Source organism: Podarcis cretensis, assembly GCF_951804945.1.
Source record: "Podarcis cretensis genome assembly, chromosome: 15".
Taxonomy (NCBI): domain Eukaryota; kingdom Metazoa; phylum Chordata; class Lepidosauria; order Squamata; family Lacertidae; genus Podarcis; species Podarcis cretensis.
This window is the reverse complement of record NC_137185.1, coordinates 33,984,098-34,009,390: the sequence shown is the minus strand read 5'-3', so window position 1 is coordinate 34,009,390 and position 25,293 is coordinate 33,984,098. Positions and strand designations below refer to the sequence as shown.

Below are 25,293 nucleotides of genomic sequence, written 5' to 3'. Positions count from 1 at the left end.
GACCTAAGCCAGCCTTCGGGAGACTCAGAGTCGGTGGAAAATCCCACCAGCAAAACTTCCTGAAGCAGGTTCTCAGATCACAAATTGGGAGCCTCCATAACAAGCTCCTTGCAACTCACCCACATTCACAATGTAGAGGGGAAGCCAGTAAAGGAACGTGTAACTGACTAGTTTTGCAAACAGCAGGCAAAAGGAGAACTCCACAACTCCCTGCAGAGAAGAGAGAGAAAGGAAAAAAAACAAAACATTAGCAGCTAACGAAAGGCAGTTTTTGCAAAGACAAAGGCCCCAAACAGATAGGACACAGGGGTACGGGTGTCCATGGGGGTGGGAAGGGGGATGTTGCTACCCTGAATCACAAGCCACCGATTCCCACAGAACTTGAGATACAAAGGGGAATGTGCAGGCATTCATCTTCCTGTTTTGTTTTAAATATATATTTGTGAGAATCCAGGCTCCATTCAGGGCTTGCCTTTACCCTCCACTAGATAAATGCCGATGGACCCCCATGCATCAATTCATGATCCGATCTCCTTTTCTCCTTTTGTCAGCCTCAGCCCAGTATACCTGAAGGAGCATCTCCACCCCATCGTCCAGCCCGGACAATGAGGTCCAGCTCTGAGGGCCTTCTGGCGGTTCCCTCACTGAGGGAAGTGAAGCTACAGGGAACCAGGGAGAGGGCCTTCTCGGTGGTGGCGCCCACCCTGTGGAACGCCCTCCCATCAGATATCAAGGAAATAAACAACTATCTGACTTTTAAAAGACATCTGAATGATGTTTAGGGAAGTTTTTAATGTTTGGTGTTCTATTGGGTTTTCAATATTCTGTTGGGAGCTGCCCAGAGTGGCTGGGGAAACACAGCCAGATGGGCGGGGTATGAATGAATGAATGAATGAATGAATGAATGAATGAATATCTTCTTACTAAACAGTAGCTGACAGGTGCGTAGTTGCCAATCTGATCCACACAACAGCACACCTGTCAATTTCAATTTCCAATCTTCTCTCCCCACCCTGGGATATAAATATAGTGCAGTGGTACCTCGGGTTACATACGTTTCAGGTTACAGACTCCGCTAACCCATAAATAGTACCTCAGGCTAAGAACTTTGCTTCAGGATGATAACAGAAATCTCATGGCGGTAGTGGGAGGCCCCATTAGCTAAAGTGGTACCTCAGGTTAAGAACAGTTTCAGGTTAAGAACGGACTTAACTTAAGTTCTTAACCCGAGGTACCACTGTAAACTAAACAAAGGGAGTTCTACCACTGCAACTAGCCTCTTACAACTCACCCCACCCTCCCTCCCCTGTGGGGTCGTACTCACAGGTATCCGGAGGGCATCAATGAAACTAATGGCTTCCCGGTTTTCCGTCGATTCTTTGCTACCTTCCGACATGTCCACAATGTTTTCTCGGCTGTTGCTGGAGATATTTAGGCTCCTGTCGCTGATGGAGTGGCCCGCCTCAAGACCTTTCTCTTCCAAACCGGCGGTCTGAGAGAGACACAAACAAATAAAAACACCTCAGGAGTTTGGATCGAGATATGACCCTTCTATTTGTCGAACTTTCCCTCAGAAGCAGCTGCTCTTTATTGAGTCGGACCACTGGTCTATCCAGCTCTGTTAACCTCTAGAGTGGCTGGCCCCCAGGGCTTCAGAGGGGGGTCTCTCTCAGCCCCTACTGCCACAGAGATGCCAAGGATTGAACCTGTGGTCTTCTGTGTGCATAGCAGATGTTCTGCCCTGAGATATGGTAGTTCCTTCCAAGCCAGGCCTCTCCTTTCCCAGCTATGACAAGGCTGACACAAGTGGGAGCTTGTTTAAAATAACTTTTTCTTTAAAAAAACACCCCAAAGCCTTCCTTTTAGGAATTCTAGGTGCCGAAATCCCAAGGGAGCAGGAAATCCTATTTATGTATGCAACCACGGTTGCATGGATGTTATTGGCCCAGAGATGGGAAGAAAATGAAGTCCCTGCCAGAGAAGAATGGCAGATGAAGTTAATGGACGATGCTGAAATGGCTAAATTGACCGGAAGTATCAGAAATCAGGAAGACCAAAAATTTAACAAGGAATGGGGGAAATTTATAACTTATCTTAACGACCATGGTAAGCAGTTAAAATCGTTAGTAGGATTGGAATATCACTTGTAGTCTATGGTGAATTTTGGACACAATGGAGATGTAAAAGATTTGGATCATCATAAAAGATGTGGGAGGAAATGGCTAACAATAGGACCCACAAAGGGGAGGAGGGAAGTCCAGGAGATTCTTTGGAATCTTGTTTTTATGTTGTATGTGATTGTAAAACTTTAATCTGAAAAACCAAATAAATAAATTTATGGGGTGGGGGGAAGTGTTGCGATGTTGGGTGCCCCTGTCCAGCATTCTAGCCAGCCATGCCCTTTTGCAGGATGTGCCATTCCTTCTCAGTCAGCATTCAGTGGCTACTGAGCATGCTCAGTCCTCAGCCCTTTAACAGCAGCTCGATGTGCAGCCATTAGCTGGGGAGAAGAGAGCCGGTTAGGTCTCGTCTCAGATGCCCAGGAGCAGCTCCCATGTGGATGGGAGAACGCATCAATGACCCAACTGTATCATGGAGAGAGTTGCCAACTATGTGAGGAAGGTATGTACAGTTGAGCCCTTTGGGAGGAAGGGAGGGGTATAAACGGAATGAATGAATGAACAGAATCATTGTAGAGTTGGAAGGGACCGTGAGGGTCATCCTAATCCAATCCCCTTGAAATGCAGGAATCTTTTGCCCAAAGAGTTGGCTTGTTTTGGTTTTCCTTCTAGCAGCATGGAAGCTGCTCATAAGGAAGATGGGAGAGCTTCAGCTCCATCAGACTCTGTCAGCAACGATCAGAGAGGTAAAGAGGGGAGACTGCAGGGCTGTGCAAGATACTGCGGGTTGGAAACCAAGTGAGGGGCTTCCGGAGCAGCGAGCCAAAGGATCGGGTGGGTATCTGCGCTCCTGCTAACTCAAGACAGACCCAATGCTGGAGAGAGAAACGGGGCACCAAGTGTAAGTCACCCCAGCCTCGGGGCGGGGGGGGGGGTGTCCTGAGGGCTGAGCCTAAGGCAGCGCAAAAAAGAGGCCTCCCAAAAACTAAAAACCAAAGATAAAGAGTTAAAAAAAAAAAGACACAGGGAGGACCTCTGCGCAAAAGGGCTAATCCACTCTCCGGTGCAAACGCCCCAAAACCCCGATGAGGCAGCGCTGGACTCTCCTATAAAAGGAGACTGTTCAAAGCAAGACGTCTGCTCCTTAAAAAATTAAAAACTGGAAAAAATCAACATAATTGACAACCCCCATAAGCGAAAGTGGGGGGAAAGGGAGAGACGGGAGGAAAAAAAATTCTTGCCAAAAAAGAACACAGAGTTTGACCCAAAAGCAGAGAAGGGGACCGTAACATTACACAGATTACTACAGTTTTCAGCAAAGGGCTCCCGAAGCAATGCACGAGAAGCTGAAATCTGAAATTATAAAAGCTGTGCATGATGCTAGTTCAGTGATTAAGCCATGAAGAAAGGATATTGACTCTCTCAACCTCCTTCTGCCTCCCTCCCTTCTCTAGCAGTGCATCATGCTCCATACTGAAAGGAAGAAGAAACAGCTGTTTGCTGTTAGTGGTGGAAAGTCTAAATCTCATTAAATTGAATGGTGCTTGCTCCCCGGTAAATGTGCATAGGATTGAAATGTAAGTGGGTGGTTGGGGGGAATGTGCAAAACTTACGTGATGGAGAGGAGGGCTGCAGTCGACGTCTTCGGGATCTGAAGTGGAGAGGAGACTGCATTACAAAAGCACACCTTTCATTCGGAGCAAGATGACAGCAGCAACGGGGGTGCGTGTTTTATCAAATATATTCCAGTTTGGAAATCAGGTAATTAGTGCCTGGCTGGATGAGACCTGTGGTCCATCTAATCTAGCATCCTATTTATTCTGTGAAGGCACAGAAAACCTCTCTTGCAGGAGGTCACCCTAAGAAAAGCACATCCCTCATTTGTTTTCAACCCGCTTGTGGAGACTATCAGAGGTCACAAAGAAAGGAATATATGACAACAACAAGAAGATGAGGAAAACAATAAAGAGAAGATTGGACAGAACTGTGAATACTATTTGGACAGAACTGTGAATATTAAAGCAGCAGCAAGAGAGATGTTTGGATCCCTTTCTGAGCTCGAAGCATGGGTACCCCCAACAAAAATTTGGCTTTGTAATTTGGAATTAATGTGATTTGATTGGTTTGTTAATAAAAATTATATTAAAAAAGAAAGAAAAGCACATCCCTGCCAGGGCAGAGAAGAAAGCAGTTATAAGTGCTTTCTTCCACTAGGCGGCAACATCTCATAGTCTACTGCTGATGAAATGAAATTCAGGGATGCTCAGAGATGTCCCTTCTCAAGTCCTATGAGGGTCAAAAGCAATGCTCCCCAATTTGACACAGACTAGTTCATTGCCGCCTCAGTGATTCTGCTCTGGGTTTCTATTGTGCCTTTTAAACACTGCATGGTCCAATAAGCCACATACATATTCCGTTTGATTGTTTTGGCTTTTACGAGGCTATTTGAGACAATTCCGACATTTGCATTCAGGTCCTCTCTTTGCTTCTCACCCCCCTCACTTTGGTGAATTGCTATTTCCGACTACAACTATGTTATCCAGATATGCACATATTAAAACATGCATTGCTTATAAACTGCATCCCCTCTCTGGCTAACACCCTGGTCCTAAAGGAGTTTAAAAAGTAAATGGACCCCTGACCATTAGGTCCAGTCGTGGCCGACTCTGGGGTTGCAGCGTTCATCTCGCTTTATTGGCCGAGGGAGCCGGCGTACAGCTTCCGGGTCATGTGGCCAGCATGACTAAGCCGCTTCTGGCAAATCAGAGCAGCTCATGGAAACGCTGTTTACCTTCCTGCCGGAGCAGTACCTATTTATCTACTTGCACTTTGATGTGCTTTTGAACTGCTAGGTTGGCAGGAGCAGGGACCGAGCAACGGGAGCTCACTCCGTCGTGGGGATTCGAACCGCCAACCTTCTGATTGGCAAGTCCTAGGCTCTGTGGTTTAACCCGCAGCGCCACCACTTTAGTCAGAAGTAAATATCATGGATTTTATAAAAGCAGAAATTACTTCCTTGGGCTTGCACCCAAACACTCTCAAAGCAAGAGTAGGTAGGTGTGCATATAGGGTCGAGCCAAAAATTATTTTCAGAACTTTTTTTGCATCAAAACGGAGTGCTCAGGATGGGGGGGGGGCTGGGGAGACAAAAGATTTCACAAAGCTGGCCCCTCCTTAAGTTTTTCTGCTACTGTCTCCACCTCCTCCTCTATGAGGCTGGTGACAGGAGATCACACCCCTGGGAGTCCTGGCTCTTGCTAGGCATCAGTTGTTTTACCTACCAGGCTCCAGAGTGAGGGCAGAAAGCATTTGCCCTCACTCTGAGTTGGCTTAACAACAACAGCATATAATCACATAATGCCATTGTCATAAAGTCAAATCAGAGAGAGGGCAACACTTCCTGAACTCTCTTGGATTTTAAGGGAGTGGTTTTTTTCTGCTGCTGCCAGACTTCATTCCTGTTTGTGTTCCTGTACCCACGTGCCTCCAATTTTGCCAAGTGTGTTTGTGTGCAGGGAGACATTTTAGCTCAGTATACACTCACATTCAATGAGGAACAAGAAGCAGATGACGCCCATGCTGGCTATGATGATCCCAGGAACGATGAATGACAGGCCCCAGGCGTCTGAAACCCAGGCACCAGCAATCAGGGATCCTAAAATGTTTCCGACAGATGTGTGTGAATTCCAGATGCCCATGATGAAGCCTCGTCTGGTAAGATAGAAAAGACATGGTTCAGTTCAGACAGCAAGTCCAAAGTCTACACCGATCATAGTTTAGAACCAAAACCACAGCTTGAGTTTCTGAGCATGCAGCTGGCAAACCACAGTTTCCCTCCTATCAGCTTTTAGTTTCAGAAGTTCACTCCTGCTTCCATGGCACAGCAACCTTTTGAGAAACAGTGCCTTTAGCTATGGTTTGTCCATTAAGACATCATTCCCAACCATAGCTAGCACAAAGCATGGCTTGCCAACCCCTATTAAACAACGCTTTCTCATTCAGACTGTTATCGCTAATTGTAAACCCTCAGGCTCCATTCAGAAATGGTGTCCAAACCATGCTTACCAAAACTTAAACTATGGTTTGGTATAGTGTCTGAATTCACAAATCATGGTCTGTAAACCCACTTTCAACCATGGTTTCTCATTCTGGTTTGACCACTGATTGCAAACCATGATACATGGATGCTCCTCCCTCAACCCTGCTCGTTTGCCCTTTGGTCCTGACTACTGGGGTGACCCATAGCTCCCACTTCTCAGGTCCTGGGCTCACCTCTGTCTGCTGTCCACAGCTCAGGTCTGATACCAGAATCGTTTAATGAGCAGAGGGTTGCCAAATTGGGAATTCAGGCAATCCCTGTTCAAATCTCTGCCCAGCCATGAAGCTCACTGGCTGGCTTCATGCAAGTTGTTATCGCTCAGCCTAGCCTACCTCACCAGGTTTTTGTGAAGATACTCCAAGTCACTGATTTTATATTACTGGTTTATTAACTGTACTTTCATGCTACCCCATTACTCTGGATGGAGTACATCAAAAAGCTATTTTGAAAAACACATACACACCATCAAACATCTAACATAATGCCTTTCACAAAAAGGCAGGAATGCATATGCAATTTTTTTTTTTAAGCCCCATGATGGTGCCATAATCAGGTCACTCCCTCATTTTCCAGCGCAGGGTGATATTTTCCATTTTGGCAAGGGAATAAATCTGGTACTTCCTTCCTTGGCACTTGAAAGCAAAACAACCACCCACAAGACACAGTTCGACAGATACAGTATTAGGAAACGAGACTCACTTCCCCTTTCCAAACCAGTTGCCAACACATGTCACTACGGACGGCCATCCCGTTGTTTGCGCCAAGCCATTGAGGACCTAGTGGGTGGATGGAAGGAGCAGGAGAGGGGAAAAACACAGCTAGTTAAGCCAAAGTTAGCATTATGCACAATGCCCTATCATTATAAGAAAAACAATGGGTTGTAACTAAGGGGTTGTATCTAATGCTAGGCCCCATCTGCACTATGCATATAAAGCAGCATCATACGGCTTTAAATAATAATGACTTCCTCCCAAAAAATTCTGGGAAATGTGAGGAGAGTTCTCCTGTTCCCCTCACAGAGCTGCTTTGGATTAGACTTCTGGAACGGATTAAGTTTGAGAACCAAGGAACCACTGTACCCTTAAGCCATGGTCCAATTCCAACCTACCCACCTCTTCCACCTGTGATATACAGTGGTGCCTCACAAGACGAAAAGAATCCGTTCCGCGAGTCTCTTCGTCTTGCGGTTTTTTCGTCTTACAAAGCAAGCCCATTAGCGGCTTAGAGGATTAGCGCTATTAGCGGTTTAGGGGCTTAGTGGATCAGCTGATAAGCGGCTTAGCGGATCAGCTGTTAAGCGGCTTGGCGGATCAGCTGATAAGCGGCTTGGTGGATCAGCTGTTAAGCGGCTTAGCGGATCAGCTGTTAAGGGGCTTAGCGGATCAGCTGTTAAGCGGCTTAGCGGCTTAGAAAAAGGGGGGAGGGGAAAAACCCCGCAGGAACTCGCAAGACATTTTCGTCTTGCGAAGCAAGCCCATAGGAAATTCGTTTTGCGAAGCACCTCCAAAACGGAAAACCCTTTCGTCTAGCGGGTTTTCCGTCTTGCGAGGCATTCGTCTTGTGGGGCACCACTGTATTTTAAAAAGCCATGTACACAATTATTGTGTTACAGTGCCTCATCTAGTTTAGCCCTACACCAAGACCATCAGGACAGCTAACCTCAGTCCCCTGGCAACTGATTGTACACATCCCCAAAAGAGCTGTAGGAACAAAGTCTTCCTCACTGCTCATTCCCAAGTAAGCAAGCCAGGGATCCTGGTTTTCTGAGTCAACTCGAATTTGGGGGTGTTTCCGGGATGCATCTCGCCTCTCTTCATTCTAGACTTCCCGGTGAGCAAAACCTGGCTGGGCTACCACCCAAACCAGTTGTGAAGTTAAATCCATGAAGGAGTGGGAGGAGATTATCATGACTCGTCCCAGAGCCAGTTTCAATTGGGAAGGAAGAACAATGGGACGCCTTGCCCAACCGGCTCTCTAGGGTTTCAGGAAAAGTTCTCTCTGAGCATTACGTGGAGATGCTAAGGAGTTAAGCTTTCTTCCCTCAAAGAAACTACTTTCTTCCCTTGGCTCAAGCTTAGGGGGTACCCATCCTGGTTTTCAGGTGCACAATGTTGATTGGCCAGCCCCTGTGACCTGTCACAAAACCACCAGAGCTCAGAGATGATTGGTTGGCCTGAGTCTTCATGGCAAAACCTTCTCAAGGTTGCTCAGCATTGATTGGTTGGCCCTGGTATCAATGGCACAGCCTGCTCAAGACAAGCTTTTAAAGTATAAATTAAGTTGTTTTTTTAAGTGGCAATCAAATATTTGAGAGCAGGTAGACATGTAATGTCCTTGAAAACATAAACAATGCTTAAGGAATAACATCAGGCTATGGACTATGGATTTCCTGATCAGGTTTCAGATGTGCTTTTTATGTCAATAGCCAGCAAAGAAAGGATCACACCCAGGAAGCAGTGTAAACGAGCTCATTATGGAATGATTCACTGGAGTTATATAAGGACGCAGGTATCACTCCGAGAAATTGCTTACTAATGCTTGTATTGGATTTTTCCATAAGCTAATTAATCAATGAATCGCTAGAGTCAAACCAACAGCTTTAGTTAATTGAGCTGTGGGGACAAAGTTTAGTGACAGAGATCAAAACTGAAGGGGACAGTCGCAAGCTTAACTTTTGAAGCTACTGTTTGAAGAAGTTTGGGGGTCTTATATACAAATGATTACCACAGTGTGGATCCGTTTATTAAATTCTATGTTATATCATGCTTTGGTCAACAACTTAAAGAAAATGCTTGGTATGCAATCAATCAGTTGAAAAGCACTCACGCTCTTCAGGTGTAAATCCCCTGACATTTAAGATATTCCAGGGATGATTGGTCTTAAAATTCTATCTCACATGGCAATTGGAGTGACATCCACACGGAAAGTGCTCTGTTATACCCAAAGCTCTGAAATTCTCTCCCATCAGAGGCCCATAGGATATTATTATTATTATTATTATTATTATTATTATTATTATTATTAATTACCTGGTCTGCTTTCTTTGGCATAGCCATCCCATGACAATTCACTATATGTATTTTCTCACAAGAAAATTTGCCACATAATTTCCAAACAACCATCTGATCAATGAGCAGAAGCAATGAAAAGTTAAGTTAAGGTATTTCTTTCTTTGCTGTTGTGTCTTCAGTACAAACTGTTTCAGCTCAGCTGTTTGTCAGATCCCAGCCTGTTTCTTTCTTATTTTTAATTTCCAAGTGTGCTACTGGTGTTTCCCATATTGCATGTGGGTTGTTTTTAATTGTAAGTACAGTGATACCTCGCAAGACGAACGCCTCGTAAGACGAAAAACTCGCAAAACGAAAGAGTTTTTCGTTTTTTGAGTTGCTTCGCAAGACGGATTTCCCTATGGGCTTGCTTCGCAAGACGAAAATGTCTTGCAAGTTTGTTTCCTTTGTCTTGCAAGTTTGTTTCCTTTTTCTTAAAACCGTGCATTCACTTCGAGGAGCAACTCATAGCACACGGTGTGGTAGCCTTTTTTGAGGTTTTTGAAGACTTTGGTGATTTTTGAAGCTTTTCCAAAGTCCGTGCTTCGCAAGACGAAAAAATCGCAAGATGAAAAAACTCGCGGAACGAATTAATTTCATCTTGCGAGGCACCACTGTACACTGCTCTGGGAAATATACATTGACAGGGAAGTTTTTAATGTCTGATGTTTTATTGTATTTTTAACATTCTGTTGGGAGCCCCCCAGAGTGGCTGGGGAAACTCAGGCAGATGGGCAGGGTATAAATTTTTATTACTGTTGTTGTTGTTGTTGTTGTTGTTAACAACAACAACAACAGAAAGCAAAGTTAAGTGGACGCTCGGGTTGAGAACGTAATCCATGCGGGATGCACGTTCGCAACCTGCAGCGTCCGCAACCCGCAGCGTCCGCAACCTGCAGCGTTTCTGCACATGCGCGGCCGCCGAAACCCGGAAGTAACCTGTTCTGGTTCTTCCTGGTTTTGGCGGTCGATAACCCAAAAAAACGCAACCTGAAGGGTCTGTAACCCAAGGTATGACTGTATCTCTCAAAAATGCCAGGGTACTTAAGTGCAGCGCTTTTAAGGTACGGTAATAAAGTGCCAGTACTCAGATATTGAAAAAAGTGTTGGTGAGGACCGCCACAAAAGTAATACTGGTTGGGTGGAAACTTACTGAATCATCGATTTTGAAATATGCATAAGAGTGGGGCTGAGAAGTTCAGACAAAAACAGAAGCACCACATCCAGGAGTTCCTGTGTCATCAAACACAATAACCTCTCATTTGACTGCCGTGTGTGTCATTCAGACAGACAGGCTCAGCTGGGATGGGAAAATATACTGCATCCTTCTCTAAGTTATTCCGATGGCTAAATATATCAGGTTTCTGTTTGCCCAGACTGCAGTGCATGTGACTATGAGATCCACAAAGCTGAGCATCAGAAACCGTTTTCCCACGAGGAAGCAAATGGAGCAGAGGAGGGGCAAACCACCCACTCAAAAGTTCATCGTGCAAGGAAGGTCAGAGGGGGGAAACCTGGCAGCCAGGTCCTGCATAAAGGCTACAGGTACTTGATGATTACATTCTTTATACAGCTCCATCAGTGCATATGGTTATGGTGGAGAGGTCCTGCCCCAAGGAGACTGCCATTTATTTTTGCCAGTGGGGCTGACAAGAGGAGGAGGAAAAGAGGAAGCTGACCTAGGCAAAAGATAATCACAATCTAACTTAGAAGGTTAATGAGAGGAGCCCTAGAAGCCACCTTACATGAAATCAAACCACTGGTTTATTTAGTATCACCTGCACTGACTGGCAGCTGCTCCCCAGGGTTGCAGGCAGGGGTCTTTTCCAGGGGATTGAACCTGTGACCTTCTGATGCAAAGCAGAAGCTCTGTCCTTGAGCTATGGCCCTTTCCCAGATGAGGGTGTGCAATAAGCCACTTTATATTAAATCAGGCTAGCAATGCTTCCAAATCCATAGAAAAAATCCTTTCTTCTTCTTCTTCTTTTTTTTTTTTGCAATTGGTTTCAAAGCCAGTTCTGAAGTGGCTCAGGAAGAATCAAGTCCCTGTCCTACTGTCCTTTAACTGGAGACTAAGACCCATACACAAAGGTGCACACATTCCAGTATATGGGGGAACTTGGGACAGCTGTCTGGGGGGCAGTGGCTGGCTTCTCTTTGTTAGAATTCCTGCTCCATGACTGCAGTCATGGGATTGTTGTCTTTCACATGACGGTATATGTTTTGACCCCACAGAGTGGGAAGTGACGGAGACAGGATGCTTGTGTTACTGTGTTCAGTGAAGTGGGACTATTGTCCTTTGTTCTTTTTCTCTTTGCTGTCTGATGCTAGAGAGAGAGGGTGCCATGTTGCAGTGCTCCGTGTGTGTATGTATGTAAATAAACTTAGATTAGCCAAAATGCTGAGTTGCTGAGGTCTGTTACGTGACTGTGCAAACTCTGCGGATCCCTAAGTGTGCAGGTGTCGGTTGGCATCGGTTGCTGTGATGTGCGGCTGAAGAAAGCTTATGAAGCTCCCGAACTATCAACCAAGAGGGAGGGAACATGCCAGTCGGGCATGTGTCTCTGTCAGGGTCCTACTCGAGTGTAGGCTGAACTCCTGACACTCTTCCCACTCATGTGGAACCCAGAACCAAGATGAGTTGTTCCACCTTGGGAGATGGGCTACCCATCAGGCTGACAGCCAGGTCCATCTGCCAACCACCTGCTTCAAGAGAAAGCTATGGTGGCCCTACGGATATGTTCCTCTCATTATCTGAAAGATGATTTCCCCAAAAACCCTCCTCACTATCTGTGTGAACTGGAAAGACCCACAGAATCACAGTCGGCCATCTAACCTAGGGTTTCCCAAACTTGGGTCTGCAGCTGTTTTGGGACTACAGTTCCCATCATCCCTGACCACTGGTCCTGCTAGCTAGGGCTGGTGGGAGTTGTAGTTCAAAAACAGCTGGTCTAGAAGAACCCCTGATAGAAGCAAATAAGAGCAGGCCTCCTGGGCCTTGGACCCTAGCTCCTTGGGAGACCCACATCTGGAGCACAACAGATGATACAAGACCTGCTCAGAGACCCCATAGTAGGAAAAGGAAACAGCTCTAGGGAACTTAGTTGGCAAGCGTGATGTATCTCCGTACCTGTACGAGAACAAAATACCACAGTTCATGGATGTTCCAGTAGTAGCCCAAACCAAATAAGGCAGTGAACAACCCACTCAGCAACATTCCTCCAGACAGATAGTAGCGCAATGGGAGGCGCTCACCAAAGACCCCGCTGTGGGAGACAGGAAGGAAGAGCGCATGAAACACAACAGCCACTTCTCAAGGATCAGTGCCCAACCAGAAATGAATGTGGAAACAGCTTAGGACCGCTTAAATTAAAGGAGTAACTGCGGTGGTAACGGAAGCTGGTGTTGCTTCTTCCCACAATCTTCTGGGAAACCATCGTCAACAACACAGCTATTTCCCATGTCGCATTTCCCACACTGACGGAGCAGCATCAAAAGCGATGCCGTCGTGGCTTCATTGTGGTTGTGGTGCCCTTTGTCTTTGAGGAAGGACACAAATTTTGCAATGCCCTGGCCTGGTCAATTAAGCTGGCCCGTGGTGATAAAAATGGCGTATACACAGCCCTGGAAATAACCCCATGGAACTGTTTAATAACTACTTAGGAGACAAGAGAGCAAACAGGATCCATCATGTGGACAAGAGTCCTGTTGACGTCTCGAGACCTCCATTAGCAGATTTCTTATCTGCCTGCAGTTATTACCATGTTTATGGGAATTCTATATCTCTGATCGGTTTCCTGCGTGGTTTAAGAGGTGAGCTGATTGCTGTCGGTGCGGCTGGCACCTGCCATGCCATGCCAAAGTAATCAAATATTATGGATTTGTCCTAAGAGCACCTCTTGGGTTGTTTGAGACCTTTTAACAACAGCCGGGATACTGAAGTCCATAAGCCGGTGGTTGGTCACAGGCAGGGCCTGTGGATGAGAAAGAGGCCTCTCTGCCTAACCCTTGGGGATCTTATCAGACCACGCCCCCTCCCAAACCACTAGCCCTGCTTTGCATTCTCCTTGAGTGGTTATTTTTTTGCCTGGCTGGACTATGTCCTTGAACTCTGACCATGCTTCCAGCTTGCCAGGAGAGAGAACATTGCATGTTTGTAGAAACTAACCTACTGTAGCAAAGGTCAACGTTCATTGCTCAGCACGCTTTTGTCTTTGGCACTGCCCACCACTAGAATGTGGGCTAAGGAAAAAGGTCCCCCACCTGTAGTGTAGGTAAACCAAGACCAAATCTAAAATGCAAATGCCACTGAAGGAGCTGGTGAAATTAAGATCACAAGGATTTCCTTGCTAGATCTGATTCCTATTCCCCCCCGCCCCGGGGGTAGGACACATGTGTCTTAACAATTCCCATTGCCCTTAACAAACTACAGTTCCCAGGATTCTTTGGGGGAATCCATGGTTCTTTATAGCGGCATGATACTGCTTTAAATGCACAGTGCGGATGGGGCCAGAATCCCACTGTGTTCCGTGGGAATTAAAGGTAAAGGTAAAGGTACCCCTGCCCGTACGGGCCAGTCTTGACAGACTCTGGGGTTGTGCGCCCATCTCACTCAAGAGGCCGAGGGCCAGCGCTGCCCGGAGACACTTCCGGGTCACGTGGCCAGCGTGACATCGCTGCTCTGGCGAGCCAGAGCCGCACACGGAAACGCCGTTTACCTTCCCGCCAGTAAGCGGTCCCTATTTATCTACTTGCACTGGTGTGCTTTCGAACTGCTAGGTTGGCAGGCGCTGGGACCGAGCAGCGGGAGCGCACCCTGCCACGGGGATTCGAACCGCCGACCTTTCAATCGGTAAGCCCTAGGCGCTGAGGCTTTTACCCACAGCGCCACCTGCGTCCCTTTCCATGGGAATTACTCCCTATTAAATGTGCACAGGATTGCAGCATTAAGGAATGTGTCCTATGGAACCAACAGAGCCTTTTAAGCAGGCATGCTTATGACTTTAACTGTAAGGTAAAGGGACCCCTGACCATTAGGTCCAGTCATGGCCGACTCTGGGGTTGCGCGCTCATCTTGCTTAATTGGCCGAGGGAGCCGGCGTACAGCTTCCAGGTCACGTGGCCAGCATGACGAAGCCGCTTCTGGCGAACCAGAGCAGCACACGGAAACGTTGTTTACCTTCCTGCTGGAGCGGTACCTATTTATCTACTTGCACTTTGACCTGCTTTTGAACTGCTAGGTTGGCAGGAGCAGGGACCGAGCAACGGGAGCTCACCCCATTGCGGGGATTTGAACCGCCGACCTTCTGATCAGCAAATCCTAGGCTTAACCCACAGCGCCACCCGCATCCCTCTAACTTCAACAGTAGATCTATACAAACTCAGTGCACACTAGAGACCCAGGGCGGAGTAACGGTTGTTAGAGTTTTGAGAGATCAGGGTTCGATTCCCCACTCAGCCATGAATCTCACTGGGCAACCTTGGGCCTGTCACCATTTCTTGGCCTAACCCACCTCAAAGGGTTGTTGTGAGGGTGAAATGGGGAGGAGACCCATGTACACCCCCTTGAGCTCCTTGGAAGATCAAGGTGGTATATAAATGAAATAAACAAGTAAATGTGTCATTTCTTTCCTTCCAGCATTATGAGTACATACCTGATGTACATTCCTATAGCATAGGCAACCAGGAACGCATTGTCCAGGGCTCCAAAGAGTTCTTTGTAGTTGTCCTGATCTGGAAGAAGGAACGGTATGGGTTAAGTTCAGTGGCAGCCGTACCCCACTGGGCAAAAGAAGTATCAAGCTCACGCAGGTTCCTGTATTGAGGCAGCTGGCTCCCCCCACTTTTTTTTTTCATTTTTGCAGTGGGCAAGGAAGAGCAGTTCCTGGCTGCTGATCAGCCACACAAAATTTTGGAGCAGAATATCACACGTTTTGGTCTTATGAATTTCTGACCTTCAAGGTTTCCAGGTCAACTCCTGGGTACTGTTCTCTTAGCTGCACTCTGAAGTGGTACAGTCCCAGTAGGGCTATAAGGTAAAGGTAAAGGGACCCCTGACCATTAGGTCCAGTCATGGCTGACTCTGGGGTTGCAGCGCTCATCTCGCTTTATTGGCCGAGGGAGCCAACATACAGCTTCCGGGTCATGTGGCCAGCATGACGAAGCCGCTTCTGGCGAACCAGAGCAGCGCACAGAAATGCCGTTTACCTTCCCGCCGGAGCGGTACCTATTTATCTACTTACACTTTGACATGCTTTTGAACTGCTAGGTTGGAAGGAGCAGGGACCGAGCAACGGGAGCTCACCCCGTCACGGGGATTCAAACCGCCGACCTTCTGATCGGCAAGTCCTAGGCTCTGTGGTTTAACCCACAGCGCCACCCGCGTCCCCAGCAGGGCTATAGCACAGGCTTTTTAAAAATGTCAACACACGTGTGTGTTCCACCTCTCCATTTCTTTTCTGGATGCAAAGCGTGTGCTCTTAAGTGCAGGGAAATGCAGCCATGCATGCATCAAGGTTGCGGCTGCATAATGGAAACACAGGGAGCCTCCCTTTCAGGGCTGTTGTACGGACGAACCTCCCTTGCAGCCCATTCTCCTTGCTGCATCCTATAAATGGAACTTCTCTTCCAAGCATATGGATGGCAGCACCTTTCTCCCCTCCTTCAAAATGCACCTTGTCCAAAGGCCGAGACCTATTGAAATCACAAGCGGGAGAAGCTTGTGAACCTGGGATTCGGCTGGCACCTTTTGCGCCTCCCCTACTCGCGGGGAAACCCTGTTTTGGGGATCCGGAGCGACGTGGGGTGAGTGGCGCGGTGCTTTGAATCGACTGCTTCTTTCACGGAGTGAAGCTGCATTGCTGTTGCTGGAGACTTTCTCCTGTGGACAATTGGATTTTAAACAACTACCGTGAGTAGAACGGAAAATTGGATCTTTAAATACCTTAATTTGGCGCCGAAGCGGGAAGGTCATAAACAGGAAGTCCGCCTTCCGCTTTTGTAAATAGACTGAAACAAAATGCACCTTGTCCATGTGGCTGTTTGTTTGCCTTTTTAATTCCCCATTCTCAGTATAACCTGGACGCACACTTGACGGCATTTGCTTGCACTTAAGAGCACATGGGACGCAGGTGGCGCTGTGGGTTAAAGCCTCAGCGCCTAGGGCTTGCCGATCGAAAGGTCGGCGGTTCGAATCCCTGCGGCGGGGTGCGCTCCCGCTGCTCGGTCCCAGCGCCTGCCAACCTAGCAGTTTGAAAGCACCTCCGGGTGCAAGTAGATAAAGAGGGACCGCTTACCAGCGGGAAGGTAAACGGCGTTTCCGTGTGTGGCTCTGGCTCTGGCTCTGGCCAGAGCAGCGATGTCACGCTGGCCACGTGACCCGGAAGTGTCTCCGGACAGCGCTGGCCCCTGGCCTCTTAAGTGAGATGGGCGCACAACCCCAGAGTCTGTCAAGACTGGCCCGTACGGGCAGGGGTACCTTTACCTTTTTTAAGAGCACATGCTTTGCATCCAGAAAATCTCCCGGTGCTGCTAAAGACCTTGGCCTGAGACCCACTGTCAGCCGGGTATAGGGCAATATATAAATTCAAGAAATAATAATAATGGACAGTACTGGCTCAAATGGGCACATGGTGAAAGACAGCTTAAGGCAGTTTCCCAACTCTCGGGAAAAGATATACAACGAATTGAAGAAAATGTTCCATTTAACATTTTTTAAACAAATGTTCTGTTTAACATTTGTTAAAAAACCCAAGGCATTTTTGTTGGGGATTGTAGGGAAAGACCCGCCAAAAAAGTTGAAAAACATCTTCACGTATGCGACAACGGCCGCAAGAGTTCTGGTAGCACAAGGATGGAAGACTGAAGAAACCCCAACTAAAGAATCATGGCAAGAAAAATTGATGGATTATGCAGAACTGGCAAAACTGGCATATAAGCTACGGGACAAGGATAACTGTGACTTTAAGGATGAATGAGAACCCTTTACAAAGTATCTGAAGACGCAATAAAGTGAACTGGACTCCTTGGCAGGTTTCGAATAAACATTCACAAACTTTTTATTGATAATAATCAGCTAAATAGTTTGAGGATCTATACAACTTTGTAACATGCAAAAAACAGCATTCTTAGAGAAACCAAAGACTGGAACTGAGGGAAGTCGGGGGGTGGGTTTTGTGGGGGGCGAGGGAGGAAAAATGGGGGGGGGACAAGGAAGATATGCTTTTGGATAATATGTCTTTGTTATAATTTTGAATATATAAAAAAGGCAGTTTCCCAACTCTCCCTCCCTCCCACTGCTGTTTCACCTATTGCCTATTCCTTGCAGATGGGGACCTGTGTCTTTTTGCCTAAGCAGCTCTGTAAAGGTAGTTTACCCTGAAATTGCACTGTATAAATATATCTGTGGAAAGCCTGACTGCACAGTGGGAACCAACCTGCAACCAATCTGCTAATGAGGCTCCACAATGACATTGCAAACAAACGCAGATAAGATACGCCAAGGTTGCTAATCACATCAGAATAAACTGCTGGCCCTCAAGGCATCCCGTTCCGGTTACTGCATACGAATCAGTTGGGATCAGAGAGCCTAAGTTGGCCATAAAGGCTGCCTAGTCACCTGAGATTTCCAGGAAAAGGACTCTGGATACAGCCCATAACTCAAGAGTCTGTGGAAAGCAGGAGGGTCAAAGAAGGAACAACACTCCAGCTGTTTTCCAGACGACAATTCTGAAAGCCACATGTCCAAGTTGCGGAAGTCACAAATAGCTTTTCCATATCCTCCAACACAGAAAGTTGTTTTCTACCAAGCTCAGACCATCGGTCCATCGAGCTGAATACTGTCTGTACTACACTGACTCCCGAAGCTTTGCCAGTCCTACCTGGAGGTGTCAGGAACTGACCCCGCGACCCTTTACCTGCAAAGCAATTGCTCTGTCATGGACCTATGGTCCTTCCCTACCTTACAGCGCTGTATGCTACACAATTTTGCCCTGTCCTCCATCACTTTAGGAAGGCCAAGAGAGGGTGTATGTTTGCTCTTCTGGGGAAAGATACAGCAGAAAACCAATGCAGCCTTACCAAAAGGCTTCCAGTCACACCACGTAGTGCTGTTTGATTCATTGTGCGGATTGGGTCCCCGTGAAGAACAGTTATAGTGCAGTTCACTCTGGGGAGAAAACACACACACACACACAGAGAGAGAGAACAGAGTCAGAGATTCTTTATTCATTCATTAAATTTACATCCTCCCCAAAGAACCCAGGGTGAGAAAAACATTGGGCAAAATATTCCTGCATTGGAGGGGGGTTGGACCTGACAATCCTCATTCAATCCAATTCTATGATTCTATGAATTTAAAACAACAGTGAACACAGTTTCAAAGCATTCTCTCCACAGGTGATTTCGGGGCTGCCAGGAGCGGCATGCTTCAGCCACCAAATGCCTGGATAAATAGGGATGTTTTAAAATATCTCATCGGAGTCAATAATGAGGGAGTCAGATGCACCTCGCTGAGGGGAACATTCTAGAAATGGGGAGCCACCACTGAAAAGGCCCTGTCATGGGTCAACACCAAGTGGGCAGCCTCCGGTGGTGGCACTGCCAACAAGGTTTCACTTGCCAAACGTAGGGGTTGCAAATAGTGGGGATGGCACACTTTTAGGTCCTTGGTCCCAGGCCATTAAGGGCTTTAACAATTAGCACCAATGCCTTGAATTTGGTCTGGTAGCTCACTGACAGCCAGGGCAGAGGTTTTGGGATCAGCAACACATGGCCCCATCGGGCTGCCCCACTTACCAGCCCAGCAGTCATGTTTTATGTACTTACTTAAGACATTTCTATACCGCCTAATTATACAGATTTCTAAGAGGTGTACATAGAAACAATCGGCAGGAAATGGAACAATTGAAAAATCACCATGAAACCATGCTGCACTAGCTGTAGCCTTCAGAATGTCTTCAACGGCAGCCCTGCCCAATGCAGTAGTCAGATGGGAGGTCACCAGAGTATGGACAATTGAGGCCAGGAATGGCCCTAGCTAAGCAGCCTAAATTGGGCTTAAGCACTCCTACCTACAAAAGCCACTCAAGATTCTAGGGGCAAGTTGGAATCCAGGAGGTCGCTGAGACTCTTCTTTAAATTAATTTATTATTTATACCCCACCCATCTGGCTGAGTTTCCCCAGCCACTCTGGGCGGCTCCCAATCGAGTATTAAAAACAATACAGCATTAAATATTAAAAACTTCCCTAAACAGGGCTGCCTTCAGATGTCTTTTAAAGATAGGATAGCTGCTTATTTCCTTCACATGTGAAGGGAGGGCATTCCACAGGGCAGGCGCCACTACCAAGAAGGCCCTCTGTCTGGTTCCCTATAACCTCACTTCTCGCAATGAGGGAGCTGCCAGAAGGCCCTCAGAGCTGGACCTCAGTGTCCGGGCTGGACGATGGGGGTGGAGACGCTCCTTCAGGTATACAGGGCCGAGGCCATTTAGGGCTTTAAAGGTCAGCACCAAAGCTTTGAATTGTGCTCGGAAATGTACTCTGAACCTGTTCCTTCAAAGGGAATGAAACCCCTCTCATGACAGGAAATGGGAGCCAACTCCTAGGGGATGTGGTCCCTTTGGACCCCCAATAAAATATTTGAGGGGGCATTGCCATTCAAACAGCATGTGCGCATCTTGTTATTATGTGGGGTGGGCTTACCTTCCCCTCCTCCCAATATTTTATTCAACTTGGCACCCTTGGGACAGGCCACACACCCAATAAATTATCTTTACACAAAGAGTTCCGGAAGGGATGCACATGTGAAAATGGATTTTTATACGTCTGGCGAACAACAAAGGTGCTGATTGCAAGGAAACAAGAAAGGCCAGCTATGAAAACAGATTAAAATTAATAGAAGGATGAGAAGGCAGTTAAAGAAGAAGAATGAAGTGGCAACATCAGGAAGCAATGGACATATGCTTGTAACAGGAGCGGGAAACCAAATTATTATTTTTTTAAAAATTGTATTATATTTAAATAATTTGGATCAACTTGTTAAAATTTGGAAAACTAATAAAAACTAATATATAAAAAGGGACAGGCCATACACCAAATTCCCAGGCATGGTCGTTTCATATAGCACCATCAGTATGGATGCAATTTTAAAGGGCACAAGAGAACAGGTCCCTGCCCCCAGGGGCTTACAATCTAGAAAACATTACGGGGATACACCAGAGGAACAAGAGGGAAGTGGAAGAAGGGGCGAGTTCAAATATCCTGCTTACAGCTGAAGCCAGTGAATGTTTACTTGGAAGTGGATCTCACTAAAATTCAATGGGGCTTCTTCCCATGGAAACCTGTATAGGATTGCATGCCCCCCCTTGTGTCCAAAGATACATAGCTGTCAAGCGTCCCTTATTTGGCGGGACAGTCCCTTATCCCAGTGCCATGTCCCGCTGCTGTGTCTTATTGATGATGTCCCTTAAATAAGCTACTGAAGGTAATGGAGCCCTTTCTGTGTCCAGCTGTGCTTTGTCAACAACAAATTGTTGCTGGTTTTTTGTGTTGAATATATGCTATATGGTAATTTATGCACCTAATAGGTATCTAAAGCCATTTGCACGCAACAAAATATGTATGTTATCAAAGTAATTGTTGATCCCTTATTTTGGCTGCTGATCCCTTATTTTTGAGGCTGCTGGTCCCTTATTTTCAAATCTGTAAGTTGACAGCTATGAAAGATAGCTCATCACCCCTGGGGACCGATGCTACGTACCTTTACTATACTGATGGGCTTCCGTGAGAGATGGAAAGTGGCATAACACAGGAACGTCAACACCAGAATTAATCCCCGGTACCTAGAAAAGAAGACACACATGAAAGATAGAGCAAACAGCGAGAAAGATCGAAAACAGTGATAAGCTTTAACTGTTATCTCTGAAGGCTGACTTGCTTGAGCAGTCTGCAGAAAAATAAATGTCTACCACATCCTCTGGGTGGAAGAGAACCAAAGCTGGGAGGTCATTTTACTCCCCGTTTAAGCTACAGAAACCGGTATGCTTTAACTCTACATCCAAGGGCACCATGTATCAAAAGAAAACCCTACTGCTTATTTCATTATTATTAAATTTATCCTGCCCTTCTTCCCAAAGGAGCCCAGGGCAGCAGATGGCATGTGGTAATAATACGAACATATTTAAAACAATTCCAGTGAAGATGCAGACTGAGAACAATTTCAGCTTAATGAAAGGCTGTGTGAAAAAGTTCTTCAAGCAGGTACTGAAAAGACAGCAGAGTTGGTGCCTAACTCTGGGGAAGGCATTCGAAAGGACAGGTGCTACAATCCTAAAAAGCCTGTTGTTCTGTTGTTACAACCATCACTGCATGGTGCACTACTAAATACGATAGGGCAGGTTCTTGACCCAAAGAGCTTAATGGCATATAAGCCAAAGGCTACGTGAAAAAGATCACTTGACCACACGGAAAAGATCACATGATCTGCTACTACTGCAAAAATAGGGGCCACCTTTCCTGCTCGCTTTGCTCGCCAACCCCAGCTACCACCTTCCCTTTACACCTTAGCAAATCCCCTTCCTCACCCCTTTACAACTTACCAAACTGCAGCGTGACAACATCCTTACAATTTTATTATATTATTAGTAACAGAATTCCAGAACTACAGAGGGGGGAAACAGCTCAATTTCTACCCAGAAGACAACTTTAAAATATGAAGGGTTTCCAGGTTGAAATGTAAGTTTCCTTCTTCCCAAACAGTTCAATCAGATTTCCAAAAACAGGCAACTAGTATTAATCCTTTACAATTAAACCAGCAGTACTAAATGCATTTTATAAAAACCAGGGGATTGTTTTTTTTCTTTTGATATATAGACTATATGCATGTTTATCATCCACTTGGGTTGCAACCCTACACACTTGCATAGGAATAGGCCCTGTCGAGCTCAGCAAAATTTACTTCTGAGTAAATGCCGAGGAAGGCACAGTTTGTGAAAGCCAGCCAGAAAGTGGGCAGAGAATTTACATCATCCGTTACCATGGAAGAAGAAGAAGAAGAAGAAGAAGAAGAAGAAGAAGAAGAAGAAGAGGAGGAGGAGGAGGAGGAGGAGTAGTTTGGATTTGATATCCTGCTTTATCACTACCCGAAGGAGTCTCAAAGTGGCTAACTTTCTCCTTTCCCTTCCTCCCCCACAACAAACACTCTGTGAGGTGAGTGGGGCTGAGAGACTTCAGAGAAGTGTGACTGGCCCAAGGTCACCCAGCAGCTGCATGTGGAGGAGCGGGGACACGAACCCGGTTCCCCAGATTACGAGTCCACCGCTCTTAACCACTACACCACACTGGCTCTTTGCATGCCGCAAAGTCCCTCCGGCCTCTGATCTTCTTCACCTTCAAGAGGTGAAACAGAGGCTGGAATAAATTGAGCAAGAGCCAGAAAGGTCACCTGACTCATCCTTTTTATGTCATCCTCGAAGAGCTGGCGGCATAAATCATTGCATCCTTTTTATCATTGCAGGTTGCAGTTCACTCTTCTGTTGTGTAAAGCCAAGGCCAGTTTGTACCCGCACCTTCACCTCTGGCTGACATCAGGACAGGAGTTTCTTCCCCATCCCCAGAAGAGACAATGCTGGAGTTGGACTATATGGAATTGGCGGAAATGAGTGGCAGAATCCGAGACCAGGGAGAAGAGTCGGTGGAAGAAGACTGGAAAAAGTTTAAAGTCTATTTACGGAAACATTGTAAAATTAAGGAATGTTAGAAGGTTGTTGGAATGAAGTAATGGGGTCTTAGCAGAAATGATATAAGGATTAGGTTAAAATTGACTTTTTAATTTGTGAAAGACGTGAATAACAGTATATCAAGATAGATTATTAGGATAAAAACAAAGTTGGAAGGATTTGCTGAAACATCTAATTGAACTAGAATACAAAAAAGGGAGGTGTGAGGAGGTCAAGGAAATAAGTAGATGAAAAATAAGTTACGGGAAGGTTTGTTTTGTTTTTTGTTCGTATTTTTCTGTGTTGTTTTTCTTACTTTTTTTGTCTGTTTGTATTTAGTGTGAATTTAGTGTTTTCTTTTTGTAACTTTTAAAATTGGAATAAATATTATTATTTTTTAAAAAAGGTAAACCAATGGTTCCTACTCAGTATAAGGAAGGCATGTCCAAAATCCATTTTGGGGGCCTAATCCGGCCCGCTGGTTGGTTTAATCTAGCCCCTGTGGTAGTTTATTTCCAGGGGGTAAAATCCAAAAAATACCTCAACAACATCAATCCTAAAAAAAACTCAACAACTTTGGAGTAAAATCATAAATCATAAAAAGCTCAAAAACTTCAAAAAAGGTCAACAACTTTGGTTGGCCTCATAGCCCTTCACTTCATCAAATCTGGCCCTCTTTGAAAAAAGTTTGGACACCACTGGTAAGGCATGGATAGGCAAACTAAGGCCTGGGGGCCGGATCCAGCCCAATTGCCTTCTAAATCCGGCCCATAGACGGTCCGGGAATCTGCGCGTTTTTACATGAGTAGAATGTCAAAATGCATCTCTGGGTTATTTGTGGGGCATAAGAATTCGTTCATATAGTCTGGCCCCCCACAAAGTCTGAGGGACAGTGGACCGGCCCCATGCTGAAAAAGTTTGCTGACCCCTGGTTTAAGGGATGGCACTGTAGCTCAGTACCAGCCCTGTATTAGATATGTTTAGAGCGGCTCAGTCAGTAGAACATGAGACTCTTAATTTCAAGGTCGTAGGTTCGAGCTCTGCACTGGGCAAAAGTTTCTTGGATTCTATCCTAGCACTAGGGCTAAATGGATAAAGAGGCTGGCCTGGGACAAAGCAGTTTCCTAAGACATTTCCAAGTAAACTGTATTGAATCCGCAATATGTGAATGATACCCAGCTCTACCTCTCTTTCAAATCAGAACCAGTGAAGGTGGTGAAGGTCCTGTGTGAGAGTCTGGAGGCGGTTGGAGGATGGATGGCGGCTAACAGATTGAGGTTGAATCCTGACAAGACAGAAGTACTGTTCTTGGGGGACAGGGGGCAGGCGGGTGTGGAGGACTCCCTGGTCCCTGGGGTAACTGTGCCCCTGAAGGACTAGGAGCACAGCCTGGGAGTCATTCTGGACTCACAGCTGTCCATGGAGGCACAGGTCAATTCTGTGTCCAGGGCAGCTGTTTACCAGCTCCATCTGGATGCAGGCTGAGACCCTACCTGCCCACAGACTGTCTTGCCAGAGTGGTGCATGCTCTAGTTATCTCTTGCTTGGATTACTGCAATGCACTCTACGTGGGGCTACCTTTGAAGGTGACCCAGAAACTACAACTAATTCAGAATGTGGCAGCTAGACTGGTGACTGGGAGCAGCCGCCGAGACTACATAACACTGGTCTTGAAAGATCTACATTGGCTCCCAGTACATTTCCGAGCACAATTCAAAGTGTTGGTGTTGACCTTTAAAGCCCTAAACGGCCTCAGCCCAGTATACCTGAAGGAGCTCTCCACCCCCATCGTTCTGCCCGAACACTGAGGTCCAGCGCCGAGGGCCTTCTGGCAGTTCCCTCACTGAGAGAAGCCAAGTTATAGGGGACCAAGCCGAGGGCCTTTTTGGTAGTGGCACCCTCCCTGTGGAACACCCTCCCACCAGATGTCAAAGAGAAGAACAACTACCAGAGTTTTAGAAGACATCTGAAGGCAGCCCTGTTTAGGGAAGGTTTTAATGTTTAACAGACCACTGTATTTTAATACTTTGTTGGAAGCGGCCCAGGGTGGCTGGGGAAACCCAGCCAGATGGGCGGGGTATAAATAATAAATTATTATTATTATTATTATTATTATTATTAATCCATGCAATTGGTTCTGGCCATCACCCCGGTGATGTAGCCACCACACCCGGACATTAGAACCTATTCTAGCCTTTTTCAAAAATAAAAATAAAAAATATTTTCACTCAAAACATTCCTGCTTGAAAACAACCCCAGCAAATATTCCAAAGGTCTCGTTCATTTTTTTATACGGCAGCTTCCTCCACCT

The 25,293-nt window shown here is 46.3% G+C and overlaps 1 protein-coding gene across 5 annotated transcripts in view; it reads right to left on the bottom strand.

The window, feature by feature from the left end:
- The window catches only part of SLC37A2 (solute carrier family 37 member 2), a 66,914-nt gene that overhangs the window by 20,912 nt on the left and 20,709 nt on the right, over positions 1-25,293 (bottom strand). For all 5 annotated transcript variants that reach the window (XR_013833385.1, XM_079955084.1, XM_079955082.1 and 2 more), the window contains exons 2-10: positions 21,026-21,107; positions 18,345-18,432; positions 14,921-14,999; positions 12,397-12,532; positions 6,919-6,995; positions 5,665-5,831; positions 3,734-3,771; positions 1,325-1,492; positions 120-210 (exon numbers count right to left, since the gene is read on the bottom strand). Coding sequence is in view for 4 of the 5 variants with exons in the window: in XM_079955084.1 (XP_079811210.1) it covers positions 120-210; positions 1,325-1,492; positions 3,734-3,771; positions 5,665-5,831; positions 6,919-6,995; positions 12,397-12,532; positions 14,921-14,999; positions 18,345-18,432; positions 21,026-21,107 (926 nt within the window). In the remaining variant the exon portion in view is untranslated. The remainder of the gene's footprint in view (positions 1-119; positions 211-1,324; positions 1,493-3,733; positions 3,772-5,664; positions 5,832-6,918; positions 6,996-12,396; positions 12,533-14,920; positions 15,000-18,344; positions 18,433-21,025; positions 21,108-25,293) is intronic.